Raw genomic sequence first — 12,241 nt, 5'->3', positions numbered from 1 at the left:
CCTGAGATGTTTAGTAGCAAAGGTTCCTTTTGTATTTGTCTATAAGCAATTTTATTAAAGACCAACCAGTTTGTCTCTCTTTTTCTCCTAGGGGATCTCTATGACCCTGAACCAGAATTAGGCTCCTTGTTGAAGGATATGAATGCATTTGAGGATGGTTTTTACACCTCCCCGCCCAATCACGGCAATACCCCACTCACTGAAGCTCCCTCCCCTCTCTTCCCTATTTTGGTAACCACGGCAATCAACGAGCATCCCCCAACACTGTCCCCAGCCTCCACCAAACCCCAGGTACCCTGGCACGCATAACGTCCTTGAATATGAAGGTCTGTTGTGTTGTTCAGAGTGTTTCGTTTTCTAAGATGCTGTAATTTCCCTCTCAGAGGACTGTGTGTACTATGTGCTAAAGCATTTTTTGCATTGTTTGGGGGGAAATAAACAGAGCAGTTTGCCTGGAAAGATTTTTGTTAAACACTTCACCAGTGACACTACTCTTGGGATGTTTTGCCGCTTTCAGCTTTTGTTAAACTGCCTTGAGTCTTTTTCCACTCTGTCATTTGTTGTTAGATCCCAAAATGAACATCTTCATTTGAACCGCACACTGTGGCAGATATAGATATTGAAATGCCGTTTGGAGCCAGTACCGGAGGTACTTGTCATCCTTGTGGTGTGCGGTGCTTCATCACACAGATTTATTTACCTGTGCTTCTGTGCCGTGCTTATTACTGAGTGCCGCCCGGGGCTGGATCATACACAAGTAAAATTACCCAGCTCGCTTTGCACTAGGGAGGAGGTGGAGGAGGGGAGCTGTCACCAGAGCGAGTGAGGGGTGAGATGTCGCTCGCCCATCCTCCTGCTCCTCTTTTTCACAGCCATCTGTTCTGCTCCATTCCCTTCCTAGATATCTTTTTACCGCTCACTGTATATATTCAAATTCTCTTGAGAGGCATCACTAGGCCTGGATACTAATATTAATAAAAACAGATTTGCATTTCCTTAAGGAAACACAAACGCTTACAAGGCAACAAAAGAATAGTGTTTTTGCTAAAACAATCCAGAAAGGGAAAAAGCTGCCAGAATTGGACACAGAGATATCAGGGCTCAGCTGAAATTAGCAGCTAAAGCAGGCTTTAGAGATGTTTTGGCTGTTGATACTGGTGAAAATGGACTTTAAGTCCAAGATATTTCCAAACTTTGATTTTAAATAGATCACATCTTGAGAATTTTTTTTCTATCTTCTAGGAGTTCCTTGAATTAAAGGAACACTCCACTTTTTTTTGGAAATAGGCTCATTCTCCAACTCCCCCCGAGTTAATAAGTTGATTTTTACCGTTTTGAAATCCATTCAGCCGTTCTCCTGTTCTGGCGATATCACTTTTAGCATAGCTTAGCATAGATCATTGAATCCTATTAGACCAATAGCATCGCGTTCAAAAATGACCAATGAGTTTCGATATTTGTCCTATTTAAAACTTGACTCTTCTGCAGTTATATCGTGTACTGAGAACGGTGGAAATGCAAAGCTGCGAGTTTCTAGACTGATAAGATTAGGAACTACACTCCCATTCCGGCGTAATAGTCAAGGAAGTTTGCTGCCGTAAGGTGTACTGTGATATTTATATTAATTAATTTTGGCCTTATATTTGTTTTTAATATTAAGTCAAATGGCTGGGGCTGGTAAAATTGGGCATTCACCAGCCAATTACTACAAGACCAATTCCAGAAAAGTTGGTATGTTTTATGAAATGTCATAAAATCAAGAATATGTTTTTGTCTTGTTTTCAGCCAAAATATCTAAGAATTTTTAAATCAAGAAGGATTTTCTAGATGAGTAAAAAAAAATAGTTCTCAGAAAAAAACATGAAAAATAATATGCTAATAGGGTACGCAAAAATATCTTATTTCAAACAGAAAACAAGATTATTTTTCTTACCCCATTGGCAGATTATTTAGCAAAAACGCACTTAATTTTGCACTTGTTTTTTTCTGAAAACAAGAAATAATTTTTTACTCATCTAAAAAATCTTGATTCTTCTTGATTTAAGAATTTTTAGATATTTTGGCTGGAAACAAGACAAAAAAAAATCTAAGTAAGAAAAGCATTTTTTGCAGTGTTTAACCTTTTTTTTAACTGACTTAAGTACAATGAGAAAATTTCCAGTGTTTTCAGTGACCAACTTTATTTTGTAAATATAACCAATTATTATTATTTTTTTGTTATGGCTGCAACACACTCCAAAAAAAGTTGGGAAAGAGGCATGTTTAACACTGTGCCACATCAACTTTCCTTTTAATTACAATGTTTAGTTGTTTTGGAATTGAGGATACTACTACTTCAAGTTTTGCAAACAAAACTGTTATCCAACCTGGCTAGCACATATAGTCTGTGTCTACAAAACCACACTGTTGTAGCACATGCAGAATGAGACCTGGCATTGTCTTGATGTAATACCCATGGACTTCCCACAAAAGATGTCATCTTAATGGCAGAATATGTGTCTGTAAAATTCCAGTACCTGCCTCCATTTCAATGGTACCTTCGCACATATTTCAGTGACAGTCACTTTGACAGTCGGTTGTGTTTGCATCTGTCACTAATGAAAGTCTGGATGGTTCCTTTGGTCTTTGGTACTGAGACCTCAACGTCCATTTTTCCCAGCAACAAGCTGAAACATGGACTCGTCTGTCCACAGCACACATTTCCATTGTCTTTTTCACTTTCTGAGATGATCTCTGGCCCAGAGAACCCCATGGCATCACTGCATAGAATTCATGTATAGCTTTCTGCTTGCGTTTATTGAGGCAGCTGCAGAATGTGTTAAATGACAGCAGTTTTCCAAAATACTCCTGAGCTCATGTGGCTGTATTTAACACTGCAGCTTGACGGTTTCTTATGCAATGCCATCTGAGGGTTTAAAGGTCATGCACGTTCACCTGAGGTTTCTTGCCTTGCCCTATACAGACTGACATTTCTCTGGATTCCCCGAATCATTTCAGAATATGTGGTAGTTGGAGAAAGACCTAAATTCTTTGTCATTTTCTATTAAGAAATGTGATTTTTTTTGTCAGAAAAGTCAGAAAATGTGATCCAACTTAGCTTGCCATGACTGAAATGCATGAAACATGATATCCTCACCTATTTCCATTTCAACTGCTTACTGTGAACTTTCAGAACAGTTTAATTGGGATATTCTATAACCTTTTCACTTTTATTTTGCCGTTGTCCAACTTTTTTTGGAGTGTGTTGCAAAATTTGGTTACATATATATTTGGTTATATTTATTTTATATACCAAATAAAATTCGGTTCCACTTTATATTAGGTGGCCCTAACTATTATGTACTTACTTACTTAATGTGGCCATATTGCATTGCAATAGGGACAGGTTCGGTGGTCTGGGTAGGTTTAAGGGTGGGTTAGGGTGTAAGGGATGGGTCAACAGTGGTAATTACAATCGTTATTTACAAATGTAATTCCATGTAGGTTTTTAAAAAATACAATACAATGTACCAAATAATTAATTTAAATGTAAGTACATAGTAGTTAAGGCCACCTAATGTAAAGTGGGACCTAAAATTCAGTTGGCCACTGAAAACATTGGAATATTTTGCTTTGTACTTTAGTCAATTAAAGGGATGGTTCGGAGTAGAATTGACTTCATTGCTATGCACTCCGAAGCCCATGTAAATACCCCATCCGATGTTTTTTTTACCTTAGTCAAACATTTATGGAGATATTAGAGTTTTTCGAATTGCTTGTTACAAGAGTGAATGGTACATGTGATGTATCTCGTAAATTGCACCACTAAACGTGCAAGTAATCTTACCAAACTTGTACAGTAGTGTAAATAGGTTATGTACTCACAAAATGCTGCATCGGAACATTTGTAAGTCCACCGTGAGTGTTTTAAAAACACGTTTTACCCGAGAACTACTAGTCTCAGAAACTACAAATGGCGACACGTCGACGTCACTTCCCTGGTTTGAAAAAAGCACGTAAAAGTCCTCCTACAAGTTGACATGCACACAGATGTAGTAGGAGGACTTTTACGTGCTTTTTTCAAACCAGGGACGTGACGTCGACTTGTAGTTTTTGAGACTAGTAGTTCTCGGGTAAAACGTGTTTTTAAAACACTCATGGTGGACTTACAAATGTTCCGATGCAGCGTTTTGTGAGTACATAACCTATTTACACTACTGTACAAGTTTGGTAAGATTACTTGCACGTTTAGTGGTGCAATTTACGAGATACATCACATGTACCATTCACTCCTGTAACAAGCAATTCGAAAAACTCTAATATCTCCATAAATGTTCGACTAAGGTAAAAAAAAACTTTGGATGGGGTATTTAGATGGGCTTCGGAGTGCATAGCAATGAAGTCAATTCTACTCCGAACCATCCCTTTAAATAAAGGTTAAAGAAAATGAACAGATAACATATTCTTGATTTGATGGCATTTTACAAAATCGTCTCAACTTTTTTGGAATTGGGGTTGAATTATTATTGTGTTATTGTTCTAAATTTTTTATTGCTTTTTTTTTTCAGGCGTCCAGGCTGAATTAATTGCAAAAAATAACGTAGAATGAAAAGAAGAAATGTTAAAGAATTTTAAAACAGTATTGCATTGCAAGCACTATAATGCCAAATGGTATACATGTGTTAGTGCTATGGCTACACAGACAACGCATGTCTTTGGAGAGCTGAGCGTGTAACACGCAGATCCCCAGCTGGTACTCAAATGCTGTGGTTTGCAGTTCAATGACTTAAAGTGCCGTAGACAGTTCTAATTAGGCTTCGATCACTAACAACCTTAAATAAAGAGATTTTTAGTTTGTACTTCTAACTGCCATTCCTGTAGTAGATCAGCTGTAAAAATCCTTTCGCAATTTAGCATTCTCAGTGTCTTGAGATCAACTCTGTATAACTATCTTTGTGAGGACATACATTGACACATTGCAATCTGTAGCTCTTTACCCTCAACCTACACATCGGAACTAAGTGCCTCACCCAAACCCTTACCCTAAACCTAACTTTACCCAGTTATAACCCGATCCCTAAAACCAAGTCTTGACCCTCAAAAAGGCCTTTAAAGGAGTCTCAAAAAGTGAGGACCGGACAAAATGTCCTCGCTTTGTAAAATTGTCCTCACTCCGATAGTCTAAAACTCAAACCGGCCCTCACAAAGATAGCTATACAAGTGCACACACAACATTATCAGGAAGACTGTTCCAGAGTTTAGGAGCCAAGTGTGAAAATGCTTCTGTAGCAGACTTTGATATGCTAGAGTTTTGTGACCTTAAAGAGCTTGATGGATTGTAATGAGATAGAAGATTGGTTAAACACAAAGGAGCTAGGCTGTGTAGGGCTTTACAAGTAAGTGCAATACTTTAAAGTCAAATGTGGAACTTAAGAGGTAGCCAGTCTAGAGATAATAAAATTGGGGTGATAAGATAATATTTTCTTGACCTGGCAAGAACACTAGGAGCTGCATTTTGAATCAACTGTAGCTTGTTTATGTATGCAGGACATGGACTTTGCAATGCATTACAATAATCTTGTCTTGAGGTCATTAATGCATGAGGTAACTTTTCTGCATCGGAAACGGATAACATTTCCCGTAACTTGGCATTGTTTCAAAGGTGAAAGAAGGCTGTTTTGGTAACATGGAAAATATGACTGGAAAAAACAAACAATTTGTGACCCTGGACCACAAAACCAGTCTTAAGTCGCTGGGGTATATTTGTAGCAATAACCAAAAATACATAGTATGGGTCAAAATTATTGATTTTTCTTTTATGCCAAAAATCATTAGGAAATAAAGTAAAGATCATGTTCCATGAAGATTTTTTGTAAAATTCCTACTATAAATAAATCAAAATGTAATTTTTGATTAGTAATATGCATTGTTAAGAACTTAATTTGGACAACTTTACAGGTGATTTTCTCAGTATTTAGATTTTTTTGCATCCTCAGATTCCAGATTTTCAAATAGATGTATCTCGGCCAAATATTGTCCTATTCTAACAAACAATACATCAATAGAAAGCTTATTTATTGAGCTTTCATGTGTTGTATACATCTCAGTTTTGTAAAATTTAACCTTATGACTGGTTTTGTGGTCCAGGGTCACATTTGTTCTTGCCTTGATTTTTAATTGATTATAAAGTGTGGAGTAACATTTTGGTCCACTGACTGACTGGTCTTTAATACAGTGTATTTAAAATGATTTGAAAATTGGACATCAATAACCCTTTAAACTGTAATAATGGTGTTAGTGAAATCAGTTTGATATCAACATTGAGCCTATTAATGATTTTAAATGTCACCAGTCTTCTGATGCAATATTTATCAGTGTACATTATTTCAAAAATAAAATAAAATCTTATCAAAATATAAACTTTCTCCACCTCTAAAGCTTCCAAAGCTGTGCAGAAGCTGATAATATAGATGCACGCAACAATTACAGGCCCAAAAACAGGTTACCTTCCGCTAAATGAAATGGCAGACGAAATCAGTCTCAACTAAGCAACAGTCTCAAGATTATCCCATTTGTCGATTGTAATGGCATAACTGCATAACTGCTGCTTACACTACTAAAAAACAAAAACCCTTTTGTCAGAAGGCGTCCAGTAGGTGGCGCTGTTACTAAACTAGGCTCTTGTGATGCTTGATCTGCCTGTATGATTGAGGACAAGCACAATATGTCAATTCTGAATGCTATTTAGTATCTTTAGCCTCAGAAAGTCTGTTATTGTGGTGTTGTTAGTGTTCACCGTTTTCCACAGCTATCTTGTAATATAAATCAATGCAAAGTTGTTATATCACAAGTTTTGAATTAGCACCTTGCTTGAAAGTGACATCAAGTTGAACACCCAGAATAAATCTTTCTAAAACCATGATTTAAATCTGTCTCCTTCAGAAGTCAGGCCGAGGGAAGGCTCAAGGGGAGGTGATGCCGACTCTGGACATGGCACTCTTTGACTGGACTGATTATGAGGATATGAAGCCTGACACTTGGCCATCCAACAAAAGAAAAGGTATGAAAGCACATTCTCAAGTTCTAATCAAAAACAGTGATTTATTTCCTGCAGCAGTTTTGTTTTTCCAGATATTTAAGGCCAAAATCCTTAGTTTAGACCAAAAAGATCAGAATAAATATTTGATTATAAGATCAGATGTTGTTCTTCTAGATGAGCGTAAATAATTAGCAAACTCACAGCTAATTTCTGACTAAAGGATTTTATAGTAAGCCTGTTTCTGTCTATTTCCTCCATAAAGATAAGCGTCGTGGCAAAAACAAGAGCAATGGGAACACAACGCTTGATGCTGATGTCATTGAACCGTGTGACCATCATCTTGACTGCCTCCCTGGTCAGTGCACCCCTTATAATTGTTTTAATATTACAGTTATGAAGGAATAGTTCACTCAAATCTGTCATCATTTACTTTTCATCATGTTGTACCAAACCTGAATGGTTTTCTTTATTCCATGGAATACAAAAGGCACATTTAAATTTAAAATGCTATCTTCTGGGATTGTTCATGAGCGAACGCAAACAGATTGGGGTACAACTCTCTGCCTTGATGCATTCCCTGCTGAAAAAAACAGCTAAAACCAGCCTAGGCTGGTTGGCTGGTTTTAGCTGGTCAACCAGCCTGGTTTTAGCTGGTCATAGCTGGTCAGCAGGCTGGTTTTAGAGGTTTGTATAAATGCAAGCATTGCCTAAAGTGTCCGCAAACTGCTCCAGTAGCCGCGCTGGAGCTGCGCCGTTAATGTGTGCAGTGTGTGGTAAGTAGTGGTGGGCATAGGTTAATTTTTTAAATCTAGATTAATCTCACTGTAATCTTGGAATTAATCTAGATTAAAATGGCTAATTTGAATTCTGCCGAAGGCATTCAGAATATGTGTGGAATCCAAATAATGACTAAAAGTAAGTCTTTGAGAATGGGTTTCTCAAGCCAGGTGGCGCATTAGACCAGGGGCTCATCTCCTGTTTCCAAAATGCTTCACAAACTGCTTAACAATTGCATATACAACACAATTAACTATACAAACTTGTGTAACCAACTATTCCTACACTGCATGTACTTCTGCGTTAAAGGCTGCGCGACGTGCGCGTTGCAGTTAAATACACAGACGCGCATGGGCATGGATATCTGCGTGCAAAGTCTTCGGTTAAACTGCATTGCTTTTAGAAGCGTCAATTCAGTTGTTGCATATAGTTTAATGTCATTATTTCGGGATTATCAAAGTAAATTATAACTCACGCACGTGCCCCAGTAAAAAGGGTCTAGCAATGCCCCTGGCTTGAAGCAAAGCCGGCGGCTTCATAGCTGCGTCCATGTTAGCACGTCTCGTTTGATGTGGTAATTTCACAGTAGGCATACACACAGGTTTGAAGACTCGTTCTCGCCCCCTACAGTGCAATTTGGCTAGGTATACATCGGCGCTAAACTATCAAGGTGAAAGTCATCATAGCTTGCGTAGTATAGACCCAGCGTCCAACCCAACTTTGAGAATAGATTAACGGCGATATTTTTTTTATCGCCCGATAAGAGTCTCACGTTAACGCAGCACGTTAACGCCCACCACTAGTGGTGAGAGATTTATTCATCATACAATGTAGCGTTAAGCTGGAGCTGGTTTCGGGCATGTAAATAATTAAATAAATTAGCACAATAATGATAATATCATGTATCGGCGATCTCGCAGGCTCACGATAGGAACAACAATACTGTAGCGTATTATTTACTCCCCCTCCATGCATCCTAGGTGTATATGACTTCCTTCTTTCAGAACGAATGCAATCGGAGTTATATTAAAAATGATCCTGGCACTCCCAAGCTTTAGAACAGCATAGACTGAACCGCATAGTCCAGTTCTCTCCATCAGTCCAAAACAAGTTGATCCATAATAAAAAGTGCCTCACATGGCTCCGGAGGGGTCAGTAAAAGCTTCCTTTAGTGATCTGATGTGTTTTTGTTAGAAAAATATTCATATTTAAATCGTAAGGATCACTTTAATCTAGTTTGCGCAGTTGTACACGAAACTTGCTGCTTTGGGAAGGAGCGTGGCAGGACTGAAACGTGTCTAATGGTGCGTTCACACCGCACACTTCGTCTGCGTCAGGCAACGCTCCCAACGCATCTAGTTTGACGCATGTACGTTGAAGCTTGCAACGCTTGCTTTTTGGTGCGTTCACACCGCACACGTCAGCTAGCTGAACTTCTGCGTTGCTTGCGTTTGCTGCGTTGACGCTTGAAACGCAGGTAACGCTTGAAAAGTTGACGGATCCAACGAACACAACGCACCGCAGAGCCTCTGACGGACTCAACCATAGACTTTACATGTAATCTTGCCGCAACTGACGCTGACATTTGGGGCGGTGTGAACGCAGCATAAGCTGTTCGCTTATCGCAACGCAGTGGGACTGCTAACCAATCACAACACATTTAGTTTTTCAGAAGGCGGACCTTCATCAAACCGGGAACTAATCGAGCCATTTGTGCCAGCCTGGGGAGAAAGCTATTGTAATAATGTAAATTATGTGAAAAATAATGCGTTTTTCAAACCACCAAGCATGGAAGCATGTTCTAGTGCACCCCCAAAACAAACTAAAGACTTTGTAAAAGAGCATAATAGGATCCGTTTAATTAGTGCCGCATCACGGGCACTAATCTGACACAATGCAATAAAGCGTAAAGCGAAACAAAACTCTCTTCCATATATATCTGAGCTTTTGTCCTAACCTGCTGTGACGAACAGTAAACAATATTTTTAAGTTTCTGTTCCTACAAAATATGAACTATGTATCTCCTGCATGTAAACTTGCTCTTTTTTTTTTTTAAATCCACATGGCATATGCTTCTAACAACCACGACTATTCAGTAGTTTCAACCACACAAGCTTTCGATGATGTTTGCAAGAGTTGGTTAGAACTATGGTTTTGGGAAATTCCAAATTGATGAACAAAAAGACTGTAACATAGCCCTTTTTTTCACTGTTTGCATTTGTGATTTATCTTGTTGTGCTATGACCAGGTTCCTGTTGTGACCTCAGAGAACATGAGTGCAAACCTCACAACCGTGGCCTGAACAACAAGTGTTATGATGACTGCATGTGTGAGGAGGGTGGGTATGACTTTTGGTTTTCATAGAGAGATACAAACAAACCATACAAAGGAATCACATAGTATTTCACTAATTAATCAAAATAAATAGGATATAAGAAACTGTATTTTAATTAAAGAAAATGAAGTTGTAAGTGTTTGCTAAATGAGTAAATGTAAAAATTCTTTAGGGCTACGCTGTTATGCCAAGTTCCACCGCAAGCGGAGGGTGACCCGAAGACGTGGCCGCTGTGTGGAACCAGAATCAGCCAACAGCAACCAAGGAGCCTTCATCACCATATGACATATAGAGACACAGAAACAGATACAAAGAGAAACAAGAGACCACATCCTAAAACCCCATGACTGATGGTGGACTGAGCTTTGAGAGTGTTCTAGGCCCACAGTATAAATGTACATACTCAGATCATCTGTCTGTCAGGGTTGTGCACAATTCAGTTTAGAATGGCTTTTAAATTCTTGCATTTGAATTGAGGTAGCAGTCAGGATACAGAATTGTAATTTGAAACAGGAAGTAGAATTTTATTTTTCAATTTGAATTTACCTTTAACGTTATCACACACACACAACACAACACATGGGATATTTCAAGAAACAGTAGAAGATGCCATCTATGGACTGTGGAATTAATCACAGGCAACTAATGGATTGTTAATATTTTTTAAATATACTTTTATTATTATTATACTTGTGTGTTCACACCTCAATATATTGTAATTGATAGATTCAGTTTAGGTGAGTTTATTTTTTTTAATAATTAGAATCTTTTAATGAATTTGAGGGAACAGATTATCTATTATTAAACAATTATTTTTTGCGGTTCCTTGGACATATTATGACATAACCTTAAAGTGCTTTTACCATAGCACATACACTGCAAAAATGCTTTTCCTACTTAGATGTTTTGTCTTGTTTCCAGCCAAAATATCTTAAAAAATCTTAAATCAAGAAGGATTTTCTAGACGACTAAAAATTATTTTCTTGTTTTCAGAAAAACAAGTCAAAATTAAGTGTGTTTTTGCTTGAAACAAACAAAATAATCTGCCAATGGGGTAAGAAAAATAATTTAGTTTTCTGTTTGAAATAAGTTTTTTTTGCTTACCCCATTGGCAGATTATTTAGCTTGTTCTAAGCAAAAATGCACTTAATTTTAACTTGATAATTTTTAGTCGTCTAGAAAATCCTTCTTGATTTAAGAATTTTTAGATATTTTGGCTGGAAACAAGACAACACACTGAAAAAAAAAAATGCTTTTCTTACTTAGATCTTTTGTCTTGTTTCCAGCCAAAATATCTAAAAAATCTTAAATCAAGAAGGATTTTCTAGACAACTAAAAATTATTTTCTTGTTTTCAGAAAAACAAGTCAAAATTAAGTGTGTTTTTGCTTGAAACAAACAAAATAATCTGCCAATGGGGTAAGAAAAATAATTTAGTTTTCTGTTTGAAATAAGTTTTTTTTGCTTACCCCATTGGCAGATTATTTAGCTTGTTCTAAGCAAAAATGCACTTAATTTTAACTTGATAATTTTTAGTCGTCTAGAAAATCCTTCTTGATTTAAGAATTTTTAGATATTTTGGCTGGAAACAAGACAACACACTGAAAAAAAAATGCTTTTCTTACTTAGATCTTTTGTCTTGTTTCCAGCCAAAATATCTAAAAAATCTTAAATCAAGAAGGATTTTCTAGACAACTAAAAATTATTTTCTTGTTTTCAGAAAAACAAGTCAAAATTAAGTGTGTTTTTGCTTACCCCATTGGCAGATTATTTAGCTTGTTCTAAGCAAAAACTCACTTAATTTTGACTTGATAATTTTTAGTCGTCTAGAAAATCCTTCTTGACTTAAGAATTTTTAGATATTTTGGCTGGAAACAAGACAACACACTGAAAAAAAGTCTTGTTTCCAGCCAAAATATCAAAAAATTCTTAAATCAAGAAGGGTCTCTAAACAAAAGTAAAATTATTGTCTTGTTTTCAGAAAAAAAAAAGTCAAAATTAAGTGTGTTTTTGCTTGAAACAAACAAAATAATCTGCCAATGGGGTAAGAAAAATAATTGTTTTGTTTTTTTGCCTACCCCAATGGCAGATTATTTTGCTTGTTCTAAGCAA

At 37.1% G+C, this 12,241-nt stretch overlaps 1 protein-coding gene across 1 annotated transcript in view; it reads left to right on the top strand.

Moving 5' to 3' along the window:
* LOC141340197 (draxin-like) overlaps positions 1-10,531 on the top strand; it is a 12,402-nt gene extending 1,871 nt beyond the window's left edge. The window contains exons 2-6 of the mRNA XM_073845122.1: positions 92-291; positions 6,922-7,039; positions 7,281-7,373; positions 10,044-10,133; positions 10,303-10,531. Of these exons, the coding sequence (XP_073701223.1) occupies positions 92-291; positions 6,922-7,039; positions 7,281-7,373; positions 10,044-10,133; positions 10,303-10,415 (614 nt within the window). The 3' untranslated portion in view covers positions 10,416-10,531. The remainder of the gene's footprint in view (positions 1-91; positions 292-6,921; positions 7,040-7,280; positions 7,374-10,043; positions 10,134-10,302) is intronic.
* Positions 10,532-12,241: the final 1,710 nt, after the last annotated feature.

The sequence above is a fragment of the Garra rufa genome, chromosome 8, assembly GCF_049309525.1.
Source record: "Garra rufa chromosome 8, GarRuf1.0, whole genome shotgun sequence".
Lineage (NCBI taxonomy): Eukaryota > Metazoa > Chordata > Actinopteri > Cypriniformes > Cyprinidae > Garra > Garra rufa.
This window is presented reverse-complemented; position numbering and strand designations above follow the sequence as displayed.